Source organism: Aphelocoma coerulescens, chromosome 7, assembly GCF_041296385.1.
Source record: "Aphelocoma coerulescens isolate FSJ_1873_10779 chromosome 7, UR_Acoe_1.0, whole genome shotgun sequence".
NCBI lineage: Eukaryota > Metazoa > Chordata > Aves > Passeriformes > Corvidae > Aphelocoma > Aphelocoma coerulescens.
The window spans coordinates 18864921-18891366 of record NC_091021.1 but is presented as its reverse complement, the minus strand read 5'-3'; the positions used below and the strand labels follow the sequence as shown (position 1 = coordinate 18891366).

Genomic DNA, 26446 nt, shown 5'->3' with positions numbered 1-26446 from the left:
TTCTCTCTTATATATCAAAGTATCGATGCTTTTAAAATTTGAACATTTAGATTATATACTGTGAGAGAGAACTAGGAAATAATATCTGCATAGTTACTTACATTAAAATAAGCAAGTAATAACATCTTCACTGTATTTTCCCATTGCTGTCAGTAGAAACAGATAGTAGTTCTTGCATGTAAGTATTATGCATATAATCCAATTTTTAATCTTGGGGTGAGGTTTAAACAATCTGTGAAGATGAGATCTTGTTTACACGCAGAAATCTGTAATTGCAGAACTGCAATGTGAATGCACGCTGTGTGGACATAAAGTGTCCCCTGAAGGGTTTTGACAGCAAGGCATCCATTGTGCTGCGTTCCAGACTGTGGAACAGTACTTTCTTAGAGGTAAGTCCTCTTACCTGCTGTTTTTGAAAGGTCAGAGTTCTTTCCTGTTCTGTGTCTAATGTTCATATTTTATTTTGGAACAGGAATACTCCAAAATGAATTACCTTGACATTCTTGTTAGGGCTTCTATCAGTGTTCCTGCTGCAGCTAAGAATGTTAAACTCACAAATGAAGTTACTCAGGTAGGTTCTGTGTTTAATGCTAACCACATGTTATGGTTGTGATTGTTCTAGCTTATCTCCAGAGACCAGGAATGAAACAAATTTGAAACAAAACAAGCTAAAAGTTTAACTTCTCAACCGGGTTTCGAATTATTGATCATTTTTTTAGGGGTTTGGAAAAATTTATTACCATATTGAAATTATACCAGTGGGAACTTTTTCTTCGAAAGCATTTTGTGGAAGACATTTTGTTATAGAAGAGATAAGACTATATAAATTGCAGCTTTCTAATTAAACATGTACCTTCTGATATACTCCCTCCACCTGCACATTTTCTGTCCTTTAGGTGCGTGTTACTGTATTTCCTGCAAAACCAGTAGCCCTTTATACAGGAGTTCCGTGGTGGATCATCGCAGTGGCTATCCTTGCTGGAATACTCATGCTTGCTCTGTTGGTATTCTTACTATGGAAGGTGAGCTTTTATTCATCTGGTTGTTTTTTATTTTTTGGTGTATAACTGACAAGATAGCAAACTGATTAAGTATTTGGGACTCAAAACAGGGCAAAACTGCCCAAAACATACATTATCAGTTTCTCAGTTTTGCAACATTTGGAATGAAAATGGTTGTATGGGCAGACTTGTTATGTAATTTTTCTGTTTTCACATCCTCAAAAGGAAGTATTTTGAGCTCTGGAAAAAACTTGAGACAGATATTCGGAGGCCATAGTTTGATACAGATGGATGCAGCTAATGGGAGCCTCTGCAGTTAGGGGGAGAACTTCATGTGAGCTGTTTACAAGTGTTTTAGCAGGGCTCTGCTCTCATAACATCAGAACTACCATTAAACTGATATGAAAATAACCAAAAGCACAGTATTAATACATTGCCAAGTGTGCTGGTGAATTTCTGTATTATTGCTTTTTTATTTTAGAAACCTTAAAAGAATAAAAAAAGAGGTATAAAAAATGGTTAACTATTTGTAAAAGAAAAAAATCAAGTACCTAGTGACCGTTGTAAAAATGCCAATTATTTATGGTCCCAAATATACCAGAGCAGTCCTTTCATTCCTAGTTTTTAGGTGTAGGCAGTTAGCATTTGCTGTTATGGGATAGCAGAAGGAAGAGGAGGTGAAGAATAGCCTGTCACTTTTTTTCCACTGAAACTGCAGCAGTTAGCTTTGAGGAACTGGTATTTGCTGCAGGTTACTTCCCATAGGATTGTTCTGATTTCCTTATTTTTTAAAAAAAAGCCCAGCTGCTCCTGCAAATATTCCTGAGGAATGAATACTTTGGGTGGGCTGTTAGGTTCTTAACTACTAGTGTTTTACTGTGCGTGAAAATACAGACATTTTTCACATGCACATACAGTGTAAAATGCTGTTTTTGATGGCACAGACTGTGCTGTTCTGTGAAGCACAAACATTGTACTGCAAAGGCAGATACATCACTGGTTTAAGACAAAAGCTTGTACTGAAGCGGTCAAAGCAGTAACCGGTTTTGTTTTACACGTTGTGTTTTTGTCTGTCCTGTGCACTAGGCCACAAACAGGTTTCTGTATAGGCTTCTTTCTGCTCTTCACAGCCGCCTTCACTTGCTATGGACATACTTATTGTAGCTTTTCTTAAAAAAACCCTCCAGATTCCCTACAGATTTATCAAGATGCCTCTAAAATAATATTCTCAGGTTACTCTGTTAATAACTCAGGTTATTCTGGTACTGTATATAGATCAAGTTAGCCCAAGAAATTCTCAGATCTAGAAACAGCTGAGTTCTTGTGATGATTTTTTTTTTTTTGGTTGGCCTGTGGAGGGATAATGGGAAGACAGTTCACAGAGTTAAATCACTTTTCATCGGTTTGACTTCTTCCAGTCCACAAAAATTGACTCAATACCTTGCTTCCTTGTAGTGTGGTTTCTTCAAGAGAAATAAGAAAGATCATTACGATGCCACATATCACAAGGCTGAGATCCATGCTCAGCCATCTGATAAAGAGAGGCTTACTTCTGATGCATAGTACTGATCTACTTCTGTAATTGGTAACTGATGATATTTTTAATTTCTAGCTGTGGCACATGCTATGGTTGCAGTGGCTAACTATGAAGCTTTTTCTGCATAAGTTCTATTAACTTTTGGATTTCAAGCTATCATACTTGCTTGCTCCTTCTGTTGACAGATTTTCAGCTTTTGGTGCATGTGGACACACAGAGGTGTTTACCCTGGTCTAAAATGCTTCTTATTTATTTCTTTAAAAAACATGGTGATCTGTTGCAATGGGGTTTAGTATTTTTTAAAATTTATGCTTTAACATTACAAGTAAGTCTTTAAGCTTGCAAGATGGGAATCAACACTGTAGAGTTAAGATGTAAAGATAAGACTACATGGACAATATGTAAATTTGCTTTACTAACCTTTAGTGCATGCTGAAAGGTACATGATGCTTACATTGGAGAAGGGTTTTCATAATGAGAATTTATTGCTGTGGAAACATCTCTTTTACCTGAGTTCTAAGATGTACTTCTCTAGGAATACACTTTGCTGAAGCTACAAGGTGCATGATGATTTATGCTTCCAGCAACCTTTATTCCACTTAACATAATTACATGCATGTACATTGTATCCATAAGTGATGCTTGGGATGAGGGGGTGGGGAGGAGTTCTTAATGAATTACGTCAAAACAGTGTTTAATGAAACTATGAGATGGCTAAAGATTTGGTCTTTACTCACTGTAAATTTTTAAAAATTCAGTTCCATGTAAGTTCTAATATTAAAAAAACCCCAAACCATTGACCAAAGAGAACCAAAATCCCAGCACCCTAAATACCATGAACAAAACCGTGCCTACTTTACCATTTTCTTACCCCCAGCAGTATCTAATGACAGCTGGATGGCATAATGTCTCTTAACCTGAATCTTGACCTCAGTGATCCATAAGGATTTAAAGCTGAATGTGTACCAATCATCATCTTTGTAATACTGTAGCCATAGCTCCTTTTTGTTTTAGAAATTAATTTTAGCCCATTCCTTGATATCCAAAATCAGTTTTTACAGTGGCTTTGAATAAAAAATTGCATAGCACAAACAAGCTGTTATAGATTTCATCCAGCATGACTTCCCATGGCAAACTAAGCAAGACTCGTATTTCCAATCCAGCATGTGTAATTCGTTCAGGTGACTGAAGTTGAAATGGTGCTTTGAAAACCAAGGCCTTAGGGTAACTTTTCTTCAATGTTCTGGAAATCTTTCTGTAGGGTTTTAAGGGTAAATCATGTCACCACAGGAAGACTGAAGTACATACCTTTGATTCAGGAGAAGCAGCTTTCCTGTGTGTAGCACTAAATGTCCTCATTAGATGAATGAACAGCTTTGTACTGGAGGGGATCTTTTTAAGGTATTTGATTACCATGGATAGTCAGAGCATGTCCTTTGTCTTTAACTGCTGCTGAACAGCTAACGCAGACCTCTTGGCTCACATTTTTACAGCTACGTATGCTACATTTTTGGCTTACATACTTTTGTTTTCAATTTTCTTACCTGCATATTTGTGTGAAGGAAGAATTTACTGCCTCTACAATTGTAGTACTTTGGCAACTGACACCCTAACTGTTCTTTTCCTCCTGTGCGCAGTGCGGGTTCTTCCGGCGTTCCAGGTACGAAGACAGTGTCCCCCGCTATCACGCTGTAAGAATTCGCAAAGAGGAGCGGCAGATCAAAGATGGGAATTGCAAAGACCTTGAGACAAAACAGTGGTTCACCAAATGGAATGAAAATGAAAGTTACTCTTAGGCAAAAATGTTGTTTATCCACAAAGTTCAGACAGAAGTTAAGGTTTTCATTCATGGAATACTGATGGAGTTAGACCTGTGAACACTACGGACATTCACCATTTGATTGTAGATATTACTACTTATATTGAGGCTTTTATTTGCACAGTTAAAATGGCTTCAACAGACTTTATTTGCATTATTTAATTTCCACACTGCCTCTTTGCCCTCTTAAATCTGATCCACACTTTAGAAAATACTATGCTGATTTGGGGTTTTTTCTGCAAACTAAGCAAAACCACTACAGCAGACCTTTTCCTGTGATCCTGACCTTCTTTCTAGGTATGTAAGGAATGCATGATTAAGGTCAAGATGAGTTCTCCATTGTTCCCTCAATGCACAGGGCTTTAAAAACACACAGTGGCCTTACCACACTTTGTTCAAGTATAACTGAAGACCTGCAAGGCTGCTTTAGTCATAACCTTTGCCTGCTGCAGTAGTTAGGGCTTAACAAAAAAGCATAATCTTAAATTACATGTGCAATGGGTCATGTTGCTTGATTTTGGGTTCTTTTTTTAAGATCAGCTTGTGTGATTCTTGCTCACAACAAATATACACAGGTTTTTTGGTTTTTTTTTAAAGAGAGGCTTGAATATTAGATGTACTTTCTGTATATATATTTTAGTCATTTTTGTATTTATTTTTATTATAAATCATTGTCTTTGACTAACTGGTAGGCCAGAGACTACTGAATTTTTAAATCCACTGTTCTGGTTTTTGTGTTTCTGTTTTTGAACTTCACATTATGAGACCTGAGGCTTTCACTGCATTTTAATAAATCACAGAAGGTGCCAATGCTTTCTAAAATGTAAATATTTATGCAAATGATGTGTATGGGTGCTTTTTTCCCCTGATACTTATAACATCAGGTCCTGTAACATGATTTGTATATTATTGTGGACTATTTAACAATTTGGACACCAAGCAGGAGTAGTGTTTTAGATACCATTTTATACTTGTTGCAAGAAAGTGAAAAGTCCTTTGGAAGCTGCTTTCCAGCTCCATAAGGACTTCCTGGCTGGCAAAAGGCATTGACTACTGCAACTGTTGTACAGCACTTGAAGGAGGCTATAGATGCCTAATTTACCTTCACTGTCAGGATCTGAGCTGATCCACGTTGAGACTACTGAATCATCTTGAACACCTGAATGTTGATAAAAGTAGAACCATTATGTTATTAGTTATCTGGTTATTGTAACATAGCTGAGAAAATGATTTAAAGAGTTTACTTTTTTACCTATGTTCTAAAGCCTTGATACTATTTAAGAACAAAGATTAAGCTCACAATTGTGTATTCCATGTGAAATAAAATTCTGCTCAAAAAGTATGCACATTAATTGCTTGTAATATGAACTATGCAAAAACCTCTTGGTATTTTTTCCCCTCATAGGGTAAAAACCTGCTAGAAGGGCAGTTGTCAAGTATCTTATTTTTATTGATAACTTTGAATGTACCTTCTTGGAAGGTATGGTCACCTAAAAAGCTACCTTTAGTGTTAAGAAAGATGAGTCTAGTAAATGAGATAATCTCATTATGACCCTGATTTTATGAACACTTACGTATTAATTCAGATGTTACTCAATTTCTGAGCTTCTAGAATTCTAGCTTACTTGCTTAAAAGCTCAGCAGCATCAGAAGCCAGGGTACTCAGGGGCTGCTAAGAAGCTTGAGGAATGCCCCTGAATACAAAATCAGATTGTGGCCCTCACCTAAGAACATGAATGTCTTAGCAGTGTTAAGGTTCTTGAAAAATAAGTCATGTCACTGGTATATTTTTATCTCAAACTTTTGTTTTACCAGCTAAGAATGCTGCATCATTCCATGATTAGAAATTACCTGTGGATATTTGTATAGAAGTGTGAAATAAATTTTTTTTTATTAAAGATGGTCTTGGTAATAGTGATTTTATCATACTTGCCTGAGGTGGCCATAGCTAAGTTCACTAGAAGAACAGGCTCAAAGTGGTACGTACCAGTTCTCTCACTCTCAGCATTGCCATAGCTCTCACTGCCCTGCCTCATGCAAAGGGCAGATAAGGAGCTATGACACAGTCTCACACTTGCAGGCTCTCTGCTGGTTGCTGCACTTGCCAGTAGTGTTAAAGAGTCAGAGCACCATGTGCCAGCTCCTACTGGGACACGGCTCCCCTCTCCTTGCTCCATGCTTGCACTTGTGCTGTCCCGGGGACCTTCCATGCAAGCAACCTCCTAAAAATTTTCTTAAAAGACTGCCAGATGAGTATTTAAGTAGTGGAGGTGAATACATCCCCCAAAAATGGTCAAGGACTTTGCACACCTATTTGTATTTAGCAGTGGGAGTTTGATACTAACAGTCAGTAATACAATTGCAGGGTACAGTTTTGAGTCCACCGAAAAAACCCTATGGAAAAGCCAAAAATATGCAGGGAAAAAACCCCACCAAACCCAACAGAGAAAATGTGGCTTATCTTCACTTAAGATGTCAGCCCTCACTGGATGCTTTGCTCAGCATTGCTGAAAGGCCTTCTGATGCAACAAAGCCTGAAGATAAAGGTTAGCTGCATATATGCTAGGCCACTATTTGTTGTTGAGGCCAAGAAGCTTCCAGAACTAGAACCAGAAAATGCTGCTAGACCCTTCAGAGCATCTCAAAGATGAGAACTCAACCTGCTCTTATTAAACAACTGCTCTCCTTTACATAATGCCCACAACTGCCTGTCTACAAGACGACAAAATACTGACTGGCAGAACAGTTAAGTAGCTGATCATAGTAAGTTTAGTACAAATTATTCTATTTGGCTTCATATATATGCTCATATATACCATACACATAATAGTACTAGATGTAGTATATACAATATAGACAGGGGTGCAGCACTATAATAGTGTATGTGTATAGTATGTATGTGTACATAAAACAACAAAACAGTAATATACCGATCTAAAAGATGAAGCCAATCCAGAGCCAACATCAGAAACTGCAACAGCTTACAAAGACGCAATGTACTGCTTGTAGGCACTGCTTTATCTAGCGCTGGCTCACAGCTGAGAGACCATCATAAAATGGTTTTGAGCATGGCAGTTCTCAACTACAAGTCCCAAACTATTACAAACTGGAGCAGCACAAGCTACTCCTCAGTCTTCCCTGGAGCCTACAAGCAGCAATACGTAAAACCTGCCAATAAGCTGTATTTGTAGAAGTCTTGCAGAGACAGACAAGCTGTCTGTTCTCCCCATTAGCCACCACTCCCTGGCCAGAGCAGAACAACCCATTCAGTTCTCAGCATAAAGATTAAGTTATGGTCGGATTACAAACCAGCTGAAAAAAGCAGTCTAATCCTGCTTCATTCTTACATACTATTGGTGCAGTTACTGCTCAGGAAACTGCATCTAGAGGCTGACTGAATCAAATGTTTTCTGTATTTCAATGCAACATTAAAAAGAAATAAGACAACCTTAAATGGGGGGCAATCCAACAACGCACTGAACGGATTAATGTGATTGCTATATCAAAACCATTCCTGATTTAGTGGATGCCATAGGATATCCACTGCCATTATCATGTCACAGACAAGTCACAGGTACAAGGTTTGTTTAAAGGAAACCAAACAATATTGAAAAGTTGATTTAAGAAGATGAATTTATGGGGCAAATACCAGTATCCACAACAAAAAAAGGAAATGATACACAGCATGATCCACTGTTGATACTGTTTTCTCTTTTCAGGAATGACAGTGGGAATGATGCCAGCACATCTCCACTGGAGATTGGGTTAGCCATCAAAGGATTGCTTATCCTTCTCACGTGAGCACCCACTGCCAGCATGAACCAAATTTGGTTCACACACAAGCTCCCCACAGGCTGGACACCGTCAGTTCTTTATTTTAATCAATATGGTAACTATAGTACATTCCACACTATATATGTTTCTTCACTGTGAGTACAATCTACTGTTAACAGTAATGATAAGGGAAGGTCATGAGGGCACCTTGCCCACTGAAATGCAAAAGGTAAATTGGGCTAATGCTTGTTATTGAACAGTATTTCTATATGGTGGTGTGTGGAGAATAACTTGACAGATAGCACTGTTGCAGAGGCCTTCTTGATACATATTATTAACATTTAACAAAACCATAATAATTAGGTATCCAAAAATTTCCCTCAAATTACAACTGGAACACAGCATTAACCTGTGTATAGGCAGAGGAGCAAGAGGTGACCACACTGTCACTCTGTGGAACACCAGGAACTGACTCCAGACATGGGGGAACTGTGATGGTGCATTCCCTCTCACACCTCCTCAGGCCTGCTCTGTGATCTCAGGAATTACCTCCCTCAACTGCAGTGCAAATGAAATGGCACCATTGTTACTGGACTTTTTCCTCCAAAATTTCAGGTAGTTACAAACTTGGCTTATGGCCAGGATGGAAACATACTGCTGACTAAAGCCAAACATCTCCTGACCCAATAAAGAGCAGTACCAAGAGAGGCCCTTTGAGCTCTCCCAGATGACAGCAGGCTGTGACCAGCACCTCTCTGAGTGGGACACCTCCCGGAGCTCATGAACCCTCAAGTCTGCCATACTTGAAAGACCATCCCCCTACAGCCCTCAAGGAGCAACTCCTGCCTTTTGAGAAGCATAAATGGATTTTATGTATTCCACTGAACTCCAGGGGAACGTTTCATCCTAACTTTGTACGCAGGTATAGATGTACACACCTCTGTGCCTTTGCGTGAATTATGGCCTATGTAGTAACTAACAGAGTGAACCTTGCCTTTGAACTCTGCTAGGTCACTAGGGTTAAACTCACATCAAATACTAAATTATTAAAGCAGGTATGCTTACCAAAACAAAGGTAGGAATTATTGAAAAATTAGTATTATTTGAAAGTAGCTAAGTGCTTGCTTGACATAAGTAGCTAGAATTGTTATAGCAAGCTGAGCTGTATAGCTGTACTGCATAAGTCAAAGATGGATCAGAGTGAAGCCTGAAACTAACAGCCTAAACATTACTAATAGTTAGAATAGACAAAACTGTAATTTAAATATTACTTAAAAAAATTCATAGCTGGAGCAACCACATTATAACATGGACTACAGAACTGACTGAAACCCCCACAGAAACAGACCTAAGAGGATGTGAAGATGCCCACGTGGCAAACACTTGGTAACAAAACAGCAAAGCAATGAAGGGCAAGAAGGGTCCAGACTCTAATATGGCTATTGATCCAGACTGTCACGCGACAGATGTGGAGTTTAGACTGTAATAATTGCCCAAGGATTTCTTCCTCTGGAGTCCCTCTTTTGAGGCACCTGGCTCAAGCTACCAGGCATTAAAATCAATCTGTACCAATAAATCTAACTGATGGAGATGAGAGCCTAGTGTCAAAAAGTTCTTTAACATCTATACTGCAATAAGTTTGTCAGAAATGCTTATCATCACTCTTAACTGCCTTTTTTTGTTAGTATTCTAGATATTTCTACCAGAGCAGGACAATAAACCATTCAACACACAGTTTGGTATCTCGCATGTTGCATTTTAACAGGCAGTAAAGTCATTTACTGTGGCACACGGTCCAAGTGCTTTTCTACCAATACAGACACGTATTGTGCTCACTGCTGACCGATCAAGAGTGTATCAGTAAAGGCAGAAGCCCTATTCTTCCTCTGTGTTTTTTTTTCTTTTTGTTTGTTTGTTTGAATCTCTTTTTCCCGGTAACTGAAAGAAACCCCGGCCCACCCGGCAGCTGGGCAGACACAGGTGCGATAGTGAGAAGACACACGGTTGTTCAAGCCCGGCCGATTCCCTCGGGTGAGGCTCTGCCCTCCCGGCGGCCCTACGGCTAACGCCGGCGCTTCCGTGGGTTTCTGCAGCTTCCTGTTCCAGCCCGCGGGTCACCCATGCCGGGAACCGGGCCCCCGCCGCCCGCTACGGCCCCGGCCCGGCTCGGCCCGGCCCCAGCCCGCGGCGAGGGGGAGCTCCGGGTGCGCTGAGCCCGCACGGCCGAGGCCCCGGGCACCCCAATGCCAGGCGAGCGCCGCCGGAGCACAGGCATCTCTCGGCCTCGCCGCAGCCCCTGTGGTCCCGGTCCCCGCACCCACAGCTCCTCCGGCCCCCTCACGATTCCCCGTCCGCCGGTCAGGGCGCACCCGCAGCCCTTCGCCGGGCAGCCGGTGACACCGGCCCCGGTAACGCCGCGTACGTGTCTGTGGCCGGGCTCCTCCACGAAGCGAGCGTCGCCTTCTCCTGGTGGGCCGTCGAGGCGCTGGGAGCAGCCGAGCGGCCGCCTCAGGCGCTGCCAGGCGGCTCCGGGCACCCCCGGCCCGCTCCCTCAGAGCCGCCCTCTCCTCCGCCCCGCGCCGCTACGGGGCTGGGCCGGGAGGAGACACCCACCGCCCCCTCGGGCACCGCCTCCCGGCGGCGCGGCGGAGGCGGCCGCGGCCTGGGCAGGGGCAGGGGCCGGGGCCGGGGCCGCGGCGCGGCGAGAAATGGCGGCCGGGTCGGGCTGAGTCGAGGGGACGGAGCTGCACCATGAGGCTGCTGCGCGCCCTTCTGCGCGGCGCCGCCCCGGGCAGCGCCTCCCCGGGCAGCATCCCGCAGCAGGTGGACTTCTACTCACGCTTCTCCCCCTCGCCGCTCTCCATGAAGCAGTTTCTGGACTTCGGTGAGTCCCCGCCGAGCCACCCTCGACCGCTGCCCCTCCTCCACTGGTGCCTGTGAGGAGCGGGACAGCCGCGACCTCTCACCCCGTCAGCGCTGCTTGGCTGTTGCTTATCTCTTTTAATGCTCTGCTTTTTGGCAGAAAAGGGCTCTGCTTCCTTCTGGGGCAAGGGAGCCTAGTTGGCTCATTCCCGGAGACTGCAACTATGACAAGGTTGAAATTTAGCTGAAAACTCCAGGTTTTGGCACCACCAGGGTAGTTGGGTGTTTTCCTGCAGAACCGGCAGTGTTGGGGAGAGAGTCGGAACAGCTGCGACAACTGGTAGCGTTAGAGCAGTGACTCAGACAGGTGAGACTGGTTAAGCCTTTTGCAAAGCAGCATGCGGCCTTCTAGAGGCATTTTCCAAACACGTGAAACATTTAGCCTCAGCTGGCACTGAGGGGCTGAATCAGTCATCACTTCTCAGTCGCCTGTCTGTGCCCTGCAGAAACATCCTACCCAAATGTTGCTGTTTTAGAAGGTGCGTGAGAGAAGGAACAGGATGCAGACACCAAGCCATCCTGGAGGATTTGGAATCTAGTCTTGAAAATGAGTAAATCAGTAACAGGATACTCAGTCTTACGCTCTGTGCTAAAACCACTCTTAATGCTTCCAGGTTTGACTGTCAGCTTGGAAACAAAAGGGATCACAGGAATTGTTCTAATCTGCTTCAAAGCAAAGACCACATAGAGAAAGGTTGTATAAGTCACACTGAGAAACCTTTTCAAAGCCTGAGGTTGGAGCCATTCTGTAATACGTTCTGTTTCTGTACCCGAGGTGCTTTGTTGTGCATACATGTTTACATAAGTGTTATATATATAACTAGTTGATAGTTTCATGGCTTTTTATAGTTTTGTAAGTAAAACCTAAGAGAGAATTAATCCTAGGACCCCTAACTGTATAAGCAGGAAGACTTACAAAGAAGACTTTCTCATAATTATCTGCTGTCACTTCATCCATCTATTCAATGTTTCACTTGTGGCAATGAAATGTATCTGACATTTAAAACTCCAGATTCCTACAGGAACCCCACCATGTGTTCTGTTGCTACCATACTTCTAAGCAAAAAATCTTGCAATTCAGAGTTTGATTTGACCTGTATTATTTTACCACTACAGATAACATAATGCTTACTGTAAAATCAGTGTTTATTTTCAAGGCATGCTATTTCCTTGTGTCAAAAAGATAGGCTACTTCTTTGCTCTTAGCAATACCTGAACATAAGGTAAAAATAATCTTGGAAACTTTAAAATATTTTTTCCTGTCTTTTGCTTAAGGATTTGGTCCCAGAGAGTAAAAGCTAATAACAGAAATAAAAAAAAGAGTGCAAGACAGAGACAGTATTTGTGTGTAAGACATTCTGTAGCCATTATAATCTGATGGATTTTTTTTTTTCTCCTTTTGCTAGAGTGAGAGCAGTCAAAGAGGAAATAATAAAATCTGGTAAAGCTAACTTAAAAAAAGAGAAATATTCTATAAGCAAGTTTAGGTCTGGTCTTGGGTTATAAGACCACAGTATCTTCTGTAGGAGTCTTACCCATTTTTTGCCTAGATACAGACTGTAGCTGCACAGGGAAAGAGAGTCGTTTGCCTGTTCAATTTGCCTGCCCTATACTACCTTTCATATTTGACCCAGGATTGCAAAGCTAAGGCCTTCAGATACAAAAACTATTTTGTGGAATATAATTTGCTGTATACACTAGGCATTTAAAGATTATATTTACATTCTAATACCTCCGATCTCATATGTTCTTAGAATTTTATCCAAGAAAAGAGAAAGGCCAGTAACAGTCATGCCCGAAATGCAATCTGACTAGGGAGAAGAATGAAAGGTTTCTAGGCAGAGGTCATATGTAGACAACGCATAATGCTGGTGTGTGCCATTGCAGAGGAGTTTCTTGTAAATTATTCCCTTTTTTATTGACTGACATTCTTTCATCAGTGTAGTTTATAATGTGTCTGAATCCGCATGCTTTAAAGTAAACTGCTCTATTTCAATTTGGTGAAGATTTTTCATGTTTAAGGCACTCCCAGCTTCCTTTTTTCCATCCTCAGCCCTTCTTTTAATCTTCTTCCCGAACTTCCCCTTGCAAAATGGAAGGAGTGAACTGAGGAGTAACTTTTAGGAGATACCTGTTTTGAAACACCAGACCTGAAGTATGTACTTCACTGCAGCAGATGGGCAGGTTAGGAAGTTCAGATGCTGTTTAAGTGACAGTCTTGAAGTCTAGAAAGAAGTCTGGCTGAGAATGAAGTACAGCATTTCTTAGTTCTTCCCCACGCTGCAGCCTCCTTTCTCACCTAGGAAGACAAGCTTTGTGGGAGTAAATGTAGGTCTTGATTTTAATAACCACATTTAATTGCCACCCCCACAGATGACACTTGCTCTTACAAAAGGACAGGTCAGAGGCAGTATTTTCACTTCTAGCTTTTAAAAAGGTAAAAATTTAGATGTATTAGTATCCTAATGGCTAAGCAGAGTAGCTGTCCTACTTTGCTTTCTTTCTCACTATTCATGTGAATTCATTCATCTGATTTCTATTCCTGTAAGACTGAATTTAAACCACAACAGATTTAGTTGAAAATGAGATCAATATTACTGGATTTATTTTCTGAAAGTGTCTGAGGATGAGTTATGGTAATTCACTAAGATCAGTGATCAAAAGCAGGGTGTATGGAACTATGATACTTCATAAATAGTTTCCTGCGCTGGCTTCATTTACTTCTCTGACATGCTCAGAATGACATACTGTTTGATCAGTGCTGTTAGAGTCAATGTTTGCTGCAAATAAAATGAACAATACACGTGGAGAGACACCATATTTAAAGCTGTATAGTATGGGTCTGCAACTGTTGCATTAGTTTCTCTTTGTATATTGAAGATTCTCATTACTGCCAGGGGTAGATTTCAGTATGCAATAAATTTTGAAACACAAGTGGGCTGCTGCCATGAAAGAAACACTGGCTTACCAGCCTGACTGAGTCAGCTTTGAAACCAAGGCATAGGCCTGTTGTGCAAGAAAGAAAGAGCTTGTGTAGTTCTCTACCATAATTCTGATGTCATATTGGTCTTAGGATCTGAAAATGCTTGTGAAAAGACTTCATTTATGTTTCTGCGGCAAGAGTTGCCTGTGAGATTGGCAAACATAATGAAGGAAATAAGCTTGCTTCCAGACAACCTCCTAAGAACACCTTCAGTTCAGCTGGTGCAGAGCTGGTAAGAACAGCGACATTCCATTCCTTGAAGGGTGACCTTCTGCATATACACAGGTTGGAGGAACTGACTCTCTTCTACTGAAAGAACATTCATAGGCTTGTTACGTGAACATCACTTATTTATACTGAGATATTAAATACACCAATGTCATCAGAAACTAAATTTACAGATGTGGGAAATAACCTTTAGGAGCAATTAGAGAACTCACATTAAGAATTAAGTATTGCACACACTCGTGTATGAGGATACAGTTTTTTTTTTTTTAAACAAAAATCCACCAGAACAATGTTTAATAGGGAACTTACCTGAAAGTAAAGAAGCTAGTTGAAGAAACAACAGAAGCAGACTAAGGCACAAAATGTTTGCAAAATATATTAGAAACCATTTACAAGACGGGTTATTGCAGATTGAGAGTAAAGGTATAGAAAATATGAAGAAAGAACAACAGGAAGCTCCCAAAGCCAAAACATTAAACAACAGAGAGAACATGAAGGTATTAAAGTAAAAAAGACATTATTTGAAAAATAAAATTTGCTTTCAAGTAAGGAACTTAGGCATAAACTTTTTTAAGATGAAAGCTAAACAAAGAGATTGCTTGGCAATTCCAATTTCTTGGCAATCTCAAAGGCACAAGGATTTCTGTAAAGGCTCTTAAGAGAACACAAAATCTTCCAGTAAGTGGGATCGACTAGATGACTGAATATGAAAAGAGCTATCAATGAAGGGTCTTAATGAAACACAAATGCTTACATTCTTAGGATACTAGATGACATTGATCAAATGGGAAATTAATTCCATTTGGGCAAATGCAAAGTAGAACACAGGGAATAACCTTCTCTCCCCGTGTGCTTGCTTACAATGGAAAGAGAAATTTTGATGCTGCTGGGAATATTTTTCTGGATTTGTCAGTTGATGGCAAGAAGGAAAATAGTGTTAGGACCTAAATAACAAATGGGGAGGAATATAATTGTAGCATTGTGTTAGCCCATTATTCCCCTGAATTACATGCAGTTCCATCCTGAACAGAAAAGACCAAGAGGGATAATCAGAGGGTTGGAACAATTTCTACGTGAGGGGAAACCAGATAGAATTCTTCAGCTTGGAAAATAAGTATCTAAGGAAAGGGATGGCAGAAATACTTAAGTTGTGAACAAATGGAAAGACTTTTCTAATAACAGGAACTCACTGAGGCTACAAATAAGTGATCACCTATTGGGTTTAAAACACAAAGATGGTATTTTATGTATTCTAATTGAATTGTGGAATTCATTGCTCTGGAAATTTTGGAAGAAAACATAAATAGATTCAAATGAATCTAACAAAATTCACAGGGGAGACAGGTAGAATGATTTGGTAACACGCAACATTGGAAGACCACAAATTGCTAACCAGAGAGATCTGGGGAGGCATATTAGAATTGGTCTTTATCCTGTTTGTTTCATTGAAAGGTACGTCCAAAGTCTTCAGGAGATTCTTGACTTTAAGGACAAAAGCTCAGAAGATTCAGGGGCTGTTCACAGGTAAGGCTTTGCTGTCACACGTTAGTATCTTGTTAATATTGTATGGAAGAACTGGCAAGAAAACAATAGCTTCAAAAAAATTTCCTATCTCAAATCTTTACAGCACCTCTGTCTCTAAAAGGAGGGTACATTAAAACAGGAAATGAAGCACTTTAGCATAACTATTCTGTAGAATGCTCTGGTCAGTGGTGGCTGACCATGCCATTTGACAGGCATGGGTTGTTCTGCATGGAAACAGCTGGTATGGTTTTTTTTCTCTTTCTCTTGGCAGTAACCAAGATAATAAATAAATAAATAAATAAAAAATTTATAAATAGTCAAAATAATTGATTACTGGTTGTTTCAATGCTAGTCACCTGAAATACACTGTAAGGACTGACCTGCCTTCTCATCACACGGCAGACGTGATATTTTTGCATGAAAGTCTTCATTTTTGTAGAGTATTAAATTCCCTCAAAAGTGAAATACTAACAATGTACTCCTTTTAGTTTTACAGATACTGTGATAAAAATCCGGAATCGACACAATGATGTAATTCCTACGATGGCTCAAGGAGTAATAGAATACAAGGAAAGCTTTGGCATTGATCCAGTGACCTCACAGAATGTGCAGTATTTTTTAGACCGCTTCTACATGAGCCGCATTTCAATCAGAATGCTCCTTAATCAACACTGTAAGTGCCAGTGTTGAATGGAGGGGAAATGATACCTGTACCATGTCAGCTGTATTTTCTTTTAATGTTTAAGTGCTTAATATGTACTAAAGTGCCACTTAGGAGGATACTATTTGCCTTTCTATTTATACCTTATTCTTAGTACAATTCCTAAAATATTTATTAATAGTAGGCTTTCAAGTATGGTGAGGACTGAATTGCCTGTGAAATTTTTATTTAGCAAAACTGAAGAGACAAACTAAAATTATAAAATTATACTGGATATTAAATAATGTTTTCTTTTTTGGCAGCTTTACTGTTTGGTGGGAAAATTAATCCAGCTCATCCAAAACATATTGGAAGCATCGATCCAAACTGCAATGTTGTTGAAGTTATTAGAGGTAAATTCAGATGATAAGAACAAGAATCCTGAAAACTTACATGAATGTCTGTACTAAGAGCAAATACACATCCTGATATTCCTATACTGTTTAGTTGTTTCCTACCTGGAGCAGAAGTTTTATTTAAAGTGTAATACAACTTTGTTTCTTTTTCCTATAAACCCACTTTTTGTGAGAAAATACACATCTCCCTGACAGTGCACAGTACTTCTAATTTTTGGTTTTTTTGGCAGACTCTAAAGGAGAAAAAAAAAGTGAGAGGGGGACATGTAACTTCCTGTGTTTATTATTATAGATGGCTATGAAAATGCCAAGAGACTTTGTGATTTGTATTACATGAGCTCTCCAGAACTTATCCTTGAAGAGTTGAATGGTAAGTGAATATGGACAAGACATGGTCTTGAACATCATGATGGCTTCTTCTAGAGGAGCTGGTGGTAAAATGTTCTCCTGCTTTTCATATAGTTCATGTCTTCTCCGTATCTACTGTAATAAATAGGTTGGGTTTTTTAAAAATCTGGCAGAATGCTTTCCCCATTCCTCCCTTTAATCAGAAAACTGACAGGAATAGAAGTTTTTGATACTACAGCTGTTGATATAACACATTTTAGCAGGCTCCTTCCCTCCCTAAAGATTTAATGTGTCTTTACCTGACATTACTGCATCACCCTCTGCATTTCTTGCAACACTTTACAGATTTATACAAGACATTCCATTCCATCTTCATGATACCTATGAGGAGGTTGTTAGAAAGCAACTATGATATGCCCTAATCAGTGATGCCATAGTGGGTTTTAAGATTAATTTCTAAAGCAGCAAGCAACATTTGAAAATCCTGATTATGACTTTTGATTAACATACAACTTTTCAAAAGATTTCTGTTCACATTTTCCTTCTTTAAATTTAACAATATAAATTCACATTTTGAATTATTGTGGGAATGAATAAAAGATACCTCATTTGCTGTTTAGTTATTTAGACTCTCTTCTCTCCAGCTAAATCACCAGGACAGCCCATGCAAGTGGTGTATGTGCCTTCACATCTCTATCACATGGTTTTTGAACTTTTCAAGGTCTGTGCACTTACCATTAATTACACAATTCTTTCATACATCTTTGTTTACTGAGATTGTATTGCTTTGACTTTTTGAACCAATTCTAGATAATAGCATGTTTTTGCAAGTGCAGACTTCTTGCCATTTGACTGCAGGAACACAGCTACACTGAACAGTAATTGCATACAGACCGAACAGCTTTGGAAGATGCATCTCTTCTACCTAGCCACTGAATACCTTCTGAATAGAAGCTTAAATCTTAAAACATATGAAGACATTAGTTAATAAAGCAAGTGAGAATAAGATGTCCCAAAAATTGTGTATCTTCAAGTCTGGTAAAATGTGTAACAGGTCCTACCTACCTCAAGCAGTTCAGTCCTAGACTTTTCTTGGACTTTGTGTCATATTGCATGTACTATGTGCATTATAAAGAATTCTAGAACAAAACCTCTGTACATTAAACTGTTCACGTTTCCTTTAAAAAATTAAGTATTTGAAGTCTCTGTATTCTAATAAACTATATATATACTGATATTGAATAAGCCAGAAATACTAAAAAACCCCATTCTAAACCAATATACATTTGTTGTGATTCTTAAATACAAGATAAAAATAACTACTAAATTGATGTTTTAAGATAATATACAAAGTATATTATAGGATAAATAGGATTTAAGTTGTACTTGAAAATTACAGAATGCAATGAGAGCCACCATGGAACATCATGCTGATCAATGCATTTATCCTGCAATTCATGTACACATCACGTTGGGAAATGAGGATTTAACTGTGAAGGTACTCACTTTTTTTTTATTATTTTAAAGGTTATTTTGGTTAGGGGTTTTTTTCCTGTCGTGAGCAGCATATTTAGTAACTTGAGCTGCTGATATGGTTCCATTAATAGACTGTATGTGATGATGTATGTAAGTAAAAAGACCATTACGGAATTTCACATACTGCCTCAGCAGGAAGGTAATGAAGAGGTTGCAGTCACACTGAGGGTTCTGCAATAGCATCCTGTACTTGCTTGTGTCTTGCCTAGCTTAGAAGCAACCATGACTATAAACTAAGTAGCATCTTTATACAGTTGTACCATGAGCATTTTGTAAGTGACAATGACACAGCTATACAGGTGTGAAACAACTGAAGAGAGCAAAATATATACTGTATATTCCACACAAACCTCCTGAAGTATGGTTAGCAGTTTCTTCTTTTTCTGTACAACATCCGTGTTGGATTTCAAAGACCAACTGTAAGCACTGGGTTTTTCATAGGTCCAGCTAAACTGTAGTAAAACAACTCCTTTGACTTACTCCCTCACTAACAGGTTTCTTTTAGTAAATTATACTTAAATGGCAGTTTAAGTATATATTCTTGAAGAATAAGGATAAAATACACAGCATTTGCTAAAAGGTACAGATAGTGACTTCAGTCAAAAGTATGTTATGACCAAGATAAAAGCAATGCACAATTCAAGTAGAATTTCCTTGCCTCCAAGAGATTATGAATGCTTCTTATGGTAGTATGTTATTTAATGGTTTGGATAAGGAATGAAAGAGAAGGATTCATCTCTCTATGGTCATTGTTGGAGATGAGAATTAAAGCGAACCTGTAACTTAGTAGGGACAGCTTCAAATAATGTTTTACCTAAACATTCTCTGGCTTACTGTTTGAGAGAAGCTGTCTTTTATAAAAAATGTATTCGGATATAAAGCTAAAAGCTCCTTCTTGTTCCAGATGAGTGATCGTGGTGGTGGTGTTCCTATGAGGAAAATTGACAGACTGTTCAACTACATGTATTCAACAGCACCACGTCCTCGTGTTGAGACATCACGAGCTACACCTTTGGTATGCAAATCTTTTATACCCTGGCATCATGGATATGTCTAATTGTCACAAAAACCATACAGCCAAACCTATGAAATACTGATTTTATAGATATTACACTGAATAATATTTAAATATTACTTAATTCAAGCAATTCAAGTATTTTTCAAAAAATAACTGGGAAATGACATAAATTACTGAAAATTATTTAAATTTGTTCAAGATTCTCTTTTTCTCTACTAAATCTAAAGATCAGCCACCTCAAGCAAAACACTTAGGTATCCTGCACGTACTGTAGTGAGAGCAGGATTCTGAATTATTTTTGTAGCCACTGAATGAAAGGAAGAATAATTATAGCAATGTCTTTGGATCAAGGCCATAAGTTCATTTGTATTGTGTACCATCCCCCAGCAAGGATGAAGGTACACAGATGTGACAGGGCATATGAAGAATCTACTTTGGTCTCATGTGAACATAATAAGTGCACAAGAAATAAAGCCTAAGCTCTCAGAAATTAAAATCTCTGCACAGCTTTCCTGTATTTATTCTTCCACATTGCATCATTTAAAAAAATATATAGTTCTGCATGTAGATGACTCTGCAACTCACTAAACACTAGATCTTTACACAGAAGTATTGTGTACACTCATTGAGAGATTACCTCTAAATTTAGTATTTAAACAAAAAATCACGCTTAACACTTCAGGGCTACATCCTGCTACTGCAGTCAGGGCTTGGTAGAATTTTAGTATAAGCTGCAAATTCATAGACATTGTGTCTTGAACCTTTTTTATATGTTCTGATGATGAAATGTATCTGACTTAAGAACACTGAGTACTTATGATCAGTAGCTCCATGAGGCGTGACACAGACACAGCAGAGTTTTCTCTAATGGCATCTCTTCAAAAAGCTACCGTAATACAAGAAGTGTTATCTACCAGCCCTGTCTGACAAAGGAATGAAACGGTTTTCGCATAATCACAATCATCCATGCATTCTTGTGGTTTTGGGGTATATAATAGCTTGGGGGAGGGCATAATAGTTAACATCTGAACTCCTGTTACTGTCAAACATTGTGCTTAGTTTGTCTATTTTACCTATTAAGTTAAAACAGAAAATGCACTGATCGATGCAATTAATGGAAATACACTTTTTCTCCTATCAGGCTGGATTTGGTTATGGCTTACCCATATCACGTCTGTATGCACAGTACTTCCAAGGAGACCTGAAACTGTATTCCTTAGAAGGCTATGGTACAGATGCAGTTATTTACATCAAGGTATGATCTAACACTCTACCATTTCACATTTATCAGCAGCTCCAATCTGAACTGCTAATGGAACTCTGTGTTCTGTTACAATAACTTCAATTAAAAAGAATCATCAGCTACAGCCTTTTCTCCTTACAGGCCTTATCAACAGAATCAATTGAAAGACTCCCTGTATACAACAAAGCAGCCTGGAAACATTATAAAGCAAACCATGAAGCTGATGATTGGTGTGTGCCAAGCAGTGAGCCAAAGGACATGACTACTTTTCGCAGTATGTAGCTTTTTCCTCAGCAGTTCATAAGAAGTAGGTTTGTCTGTAAAGGGAATTTAAAAGACCTGATTTATACCAAGATGTTGAGCCACTTTTGATACATGAAAGTAATTTTAAGTGGTGTAACAGAAAGTTTAGAGTAATTAGGCTTTTCTGAAATTAAAAAACCAACAGCCACCAAAACTCCCAAACCTGCACTTACTTATAAAGTGAGGTCATACTTAATTTGTTTCTATTTATGACTGCTTTCAGAGCTAAGTCAAAGGAGCAATATTTTGGTTTCTGTAGGGATCAAGGCAATGTCTGTCACATGTGGTATTAATTCATATAATTACAAAATAGTTTTATTAGAAAAACTACTGAAAAAGCTCACTGGAACATTTTTCATTTATACAATACTACAGATTAATGAAAAGCTCGTGTAAGAAGTATTGAGCTCATTGCTATACCCTTGCAACTATATGGCACTTTCTGTTCTTTTACCTTAAGCATGCTGAAGCTTAATTTTGTGAAGTTAGGTATGTTGCCTACATACATTGCCTACAACAAGGGTTCTTTTTCAGCTGTAGAAATCACACATCTCTGTAGGGATAAAAAATTTTAAAAAGCATTTTTAACAGCTACTACTGGTATAATGTATCTCAGGTATGTGACATTGGTTGTATTTCTTTGGTTGACTGTGAATATATAATAGATGTGAAAAGCTTATCTTGCCCCAATCATTGTGAATTAAAAAACAGCATTGGCTTGTGTACAGTAGAGAAATGTTGTCCTGCATTTGTCTGTATCTCTGTAGGGCATACCAAAACGTAGTATCAACATTCTAGCCTTTATAAGATCTCAGACTTGGGTATGGCAGGTACAGCTGTAAATAGAAACTATTTTAATAAACAGATTTTAAAAATTTGTTTGTAATAAGGGCATCGCTATTACTTTGACAGTATAAACTACCTTCTTGGAGTAACTAAGTGGAATTAACGGTTTTTGAAAATACCTTTGCATTTGTGATATGCTTCTGGCCTCATTTTTGTAGTACCTGGAAGTCACATTATAACATAAACATGATAACCAGAACATATTAATCAAAGACAAACTGTCAGAACACACAGGGGAAGATAAGAGATGGGAATGAATATTACATTTCAGATAAGAAGTATTTTTAATAAAGAATTCAACTTAATGCCTACTGTACCAGCTTTGTTCAAATCATACACATATGTGTTGCACCTTGATCCCTGTCATTCCTGAAAATTTCAGGAGTGATGCAGTTAAAGCCATTGAGAACTAATCCTCTTCTCAGTTAATTAAACTGCATGTAGTTCTGTGGTTTTTGTTCTGCAGCAGACATGCATAATCCCTCAGAAACAATAAGCCTGGCTTTTGCTAGTTTACTGTCTCTGCACAGAGCAGAAGGTGAGATACCACAAGTGAAGGGGATAGATGGGATGTTGGAAATTGAAGTCATGCTACTCTAGTTGTAGCTGAGCCAGATTCAAGACTTATCACCTGCAACCTCCCTAGCCAAGTTCTGCAAAACAATGAAATGGTTTTACACCCTGGTTAAGCTAATGTAGGTAACTTTAACAGAAATGCATTACAGACTGGGCTGTATACACAGTTAAACTGACAATCTGAGGGAGGATTACTGTAGCTTAACTGGCACCAGAACAGTAGGGTTACCTATTCCACTCAAGCTTGTGGGCATGTGGAGGCCCCTATTTTTCTTCCTTACAAGGATGCGAGGTGGTAACTGGCACAGCTTTCCATCTACAGGGCTAAAAGTGAGGGGAACTGAGAGCTTTTCTCTTCTTTGGCCCTGCAAAAGGATATGAGGAATGCCATCTAGTGTAAAATGGGGCATGTACAAATGTTGGAAGGAACACTTGCAGCTATTGCTTTTGGTAAACTAAAACTGAAAGTTATAGCAAGGGCTTTTAAAAACTCAGGTCTGAAGCTATATTCTAGGCTTTACATCTTTTAACTAACCCAATTGATTTTAGTAACATCGGACAACCACAAGCAGTATTTCTGAAGGAAAGCTAACGATTTGTTTTCTACTGTTAAGTATTTTAGATATTACTGAAATAAAGTCTCTTTCATGTCCTTGGCTAACTACCAATTGAATTCTGATTATTAAAACAACATGCTGTATAATTATATTTGTATCTGTCTCTTCACCTGCACCCTGAATGACTGTGGTGTAAACACAAATGTGTAGTGTTTCGATTTACAATATTTAATCCTAGTTACAAATTCGGTCTTTGATAACTTTTGGTTTCAATAGAAGTGCAGAAGACAACTTTTGTGTTTAGTATTTTCATTAATATACTGAAGGCATTGCTTGCACACTGGTTAAGTTGAAGTGAATCACAACAGAAAAGTACTATACTATCAAAATGCTGAGATTAATAGTTTTGTACGCACATTAGCTCAATCTTGTACTGTAGAAATAATCTTGGTTTGTGTTAATTTTTTGAAAGAATCACTGCATTTATTCATTAAAATTATTGTAAAAATTAAACTCTGTTGGGTGATTGTGTAGCTTGGTACTGAGCTCGTGCTGTGCAGCCAGCCTTCTCGTTCAACATCTGACAGATGTTAAATGCTATGGGCTGTAATCATCAATGTTCTCATGCTCAGGTGCCAGGGGAGTTTGTCATCCCTGCTATTGGCCCCTTCTCACCTACAACAGCTCTGCACACAGGGAAACCTCTGAAACCATTATTTCCACTAGTCTGCTTCATGAGAAAACTCTTCACAGGGTGCAAGAGTAGGCTTAAAGGGAAAAGGTTATATGAGGTTCTATCAATAGTCTGTGTTCTAGCTGTGAAAGCACTCAACTTTATTGACTGAATTAATTAAAGGGTGGTTTTATGTGGGTGATCTTGAGCATTTGATGATTCCATACTTGTAATTCCTTTCTCTTTCATCAGTAGGGCAGCATTCATCTTTGGTTCAAGGTCTCTAAGTTCGGCACACAACTCAAAGCTACTGCAAACAAAGTACATAAGTTAAATCTTGACCAAAGAATGCATAAAACTGAAATATAACCTCTTAAAAAAAGTAGTTATTACCAAGATTTTCAAACTTTATTTTGGAAATGCCTAGTGTGCAGAAGCATTTCCACACAGTCCTTCTGCTGAAATTCTTAAGACATTTATACAAAAAAATAATAAATGTGAAACACCAACAGTGAAGTTCATTCATTTAATTAAAATGAGACAGTCCATAGATTTAAAGGAGAACTTGGTCCACATAAACGAACTATGTAAGTTTTGTTCTAGTCCATTCTAGGGTGGAACTGATACTTAATCTAGTCTATGCTTCTGGAATAATCTAATTTAAGGAAGTGCTCTTGTAGTATCTCTAGAAAATAGTATGTAAATATACGAAACACCAAGTCATGTTCTAAGCTATTTCAAGAATCAAATCCTCCTTTAAAGAGAAATAATCTGTAGTCTACAACTGAACGTTTAAATACAAGGCAGAAACCCAGTGCGTCAGTGATAATTTTTCCTACAATTCTTCCCTCAGTATTTTAGGTTTGAAAAACAGTATTGTTTAAAATTAGAAAATATATAAATTTGGTCCGCAAAAAATCTTGTAGCATGTAGAAAAGAGAAATACATGTATTGCAAATGGATCTTATTCATAGCATAAATCTATAAAACTATGTATTATTTAGGAAAAATAGGTTAAAAAGGATCTTATTTATAGGTTTAAACCTTGTCCCAACACCATACTGGTAGTGTATAGAAAACTTAATATGCTTAGGATGTGTAGTTTGTGAAAACTACTTAGTATTTCTTGTTATTTTCTCAGTAAATTGCAACACATAGAATTCAAAAACAATGTGCTACTAAAGAGAACTTTAAATGAAGTCCCAGAAGTACAAGAATTAAAACAAAATAATCCATAAATTTGAAATACATGCTTTCTTTTTAAATTAATTTGACATCACCATTTTCTTAAACTTAATTTTTACTATACATCTTTAGCGGCAACAGATAAACAGACCGTCACAGACTGAATTTGTTGGCAGGAATTTTCTATTGTCCCTCTATCAGATTCAACTCTATCAAATGCTAGTTGACTAATACTGGAATGATTTTTAATACAGTGTTCTACTTTTCACAAACATCAATTTCAATGAAAAGGGCATATGACACCTTAGAAGCAGAAAGGTTACTTAAGGCAGAAAGTGAAATTATTTTCTATTAGTACAGGCAGAGTCAACTAGAAATAAAAATACTGAAAATATTATTTCATTTTATTGGGCTGTAATGGGAAGGGACCACAATTTAAAAGTAGAAAACCACCTACCACATTGAACTGTTGCACTTTCCCTCCTCCCTCAATTGTACAATTATATACAAATCTGCTGAACTTCCTCAAGATTAGGCAAGTCTGCACTAAAACAGAATGGTCATTTTAGCAGCTTGATTCAAGAGTGGCCACTACTCTGCCAGTCTTGCGAACTTCCTTCTCCTTCTTTTGAACCTTTTCCTTTTGCTTTTCCAGTTTTTCCTGCGTTTTTCTAATATCCTTAATTTTTTTCTTTATTGTTGATCGGTCATTTTGACTGGAAACTCCCAAAGCCTGTAGAGGGGGAAAACAAAACAAAATCTCATCAGTAATTTTTTCCAACAGCACTGTCAACAGTGCTTGTGCATTAGCAACGCAAGAAAGCGTTACTCACTTTTCTACAAGATAGTCTGCTTATTTGAAAAATAAGGACTTAGGGCCTCAAAAGCATTGTAAATAATCATCTGGGTAACAACATAGGTAAGGAAACCACGGCCAACTCTTCAGTTGTGAAGTAACAGTTTCGTGTTGCATTTTACAAACATGTAAAACCCCTGTGCATTTCCAGAAAATAAAAGTTTAAGTAGTAGTCTCCAGATATTTTTCTAGCTCTTTTTATACAGGAAGAGTTTTTATTCAGTAACTACTCCTTAATTTTAAGGATTTTAAAATGTATAGTTAAGAAGTGACTCAAGAAGTGGACAGTACACTTCAATTTGCGATCGGCAGGTGGCAGTGCCCGATTCCAAGTGCCTGACTGCACTCGCACTGTCTCACTCCCAACAGCATCAGGTGCACACTGAGTTTTAGACATCAACATTCAAGGTTCCACAACTGGAGACAGTCACATGTATTTCCTCTGCACCCATGAAATTTTA

At 38.5% G+C, this 26446-nt stretch overlaps 3 protein-coding genes across 11 annotated transcripts in view; 2 read left to right on the top strand and 1 right to left on the bottom strand.

The window, feature by feature from the left end:
- Window positions 1-6255, top strand: part of ITGA6 (integrin subunit alpha 6) — a 47470-nt gene extending 41215 nt beyond the window's left edge. For 4 of the 5 annotated variants that reach the window (XM_069020657.1, XM_069020656.1, XM_069020654.1 and 1 more), the window contains 4 exons: window positions 279-389; window positions 473-571; window positions 897-1022; window positions 4176-6255. In XM_069020657.1, the coding sequence (XP_068876758.1) occupies window positions 279-389; window positions 473-571; window positions 897-1022; window positions 4176-4334 (495 nt within the window). In that variant the 3' untranslated portion in view covers window positions 4335-6255. Of the gene's footprint in view, window positions 1-278; window positions 390-472; window positions 572-896; window positions 1023-2456; window positions 2587-4175 lie in introns of all 5 variants that reach the window. The other variant, XM_069020653.1, reaches the window with a different exon arrangement.
- Window positions 6256-10785: 4530 nt separating this feature from the next.
- On the top strand, window positions 10786-23784 carry PDK1 (pyruvate dehydrogenase kinase 1). Its single transcript, XM_069020658.1, has 11 exons — window positions 10786-11015; window positions 14127-14268; window positions 15717-15788; window positions 16277-16461; window positions 16752-16841; window positions 17137-17214; window positions 17837-17913; window positions 18592-18690; window positions 19633-19743; window positions 20888-21001; window positions 21131-23784. Exons 1-11 carry the CDS (start codon window positions 10883-10885, stop codon window positions 21269-21271), a joined length of 1242 nt encoding a protein of 413 aa, XP_068876759.1. The 5' UTR covers window positions 10786-10882; the 3' UTR covers window positions 21272-23784.
- A 95-nt stretch (window positions 23785-23879) lies between these two features.
- The window catches only part of LOC138112971 (neurabin-2-like), a 42866-nt gene continuing 40299 nt past the window's right edge, over window positions 23880-26446 (bottom strand). For 3 of the 5 annotated variants that reach the window (XM_069020650.1, XM_069020649.1, XM_069020651.1), the window contains one exon: window positions 24457-25862. In XM_069020650.1, the coding sequence (XP_068876751.1) occupies window positions 25695-25862 (168 nt within the window). In that variant the 3' untranslated portion in view covers window positions 24457-25694. Of the gene's footprint in view, window positions 24255-24456; window positions 25863-26446 lie in introns of those variants that run through there. The other 2 variants (XR_011151952.1, XR_011151953.1) reach the window with 2 other exon arrangements.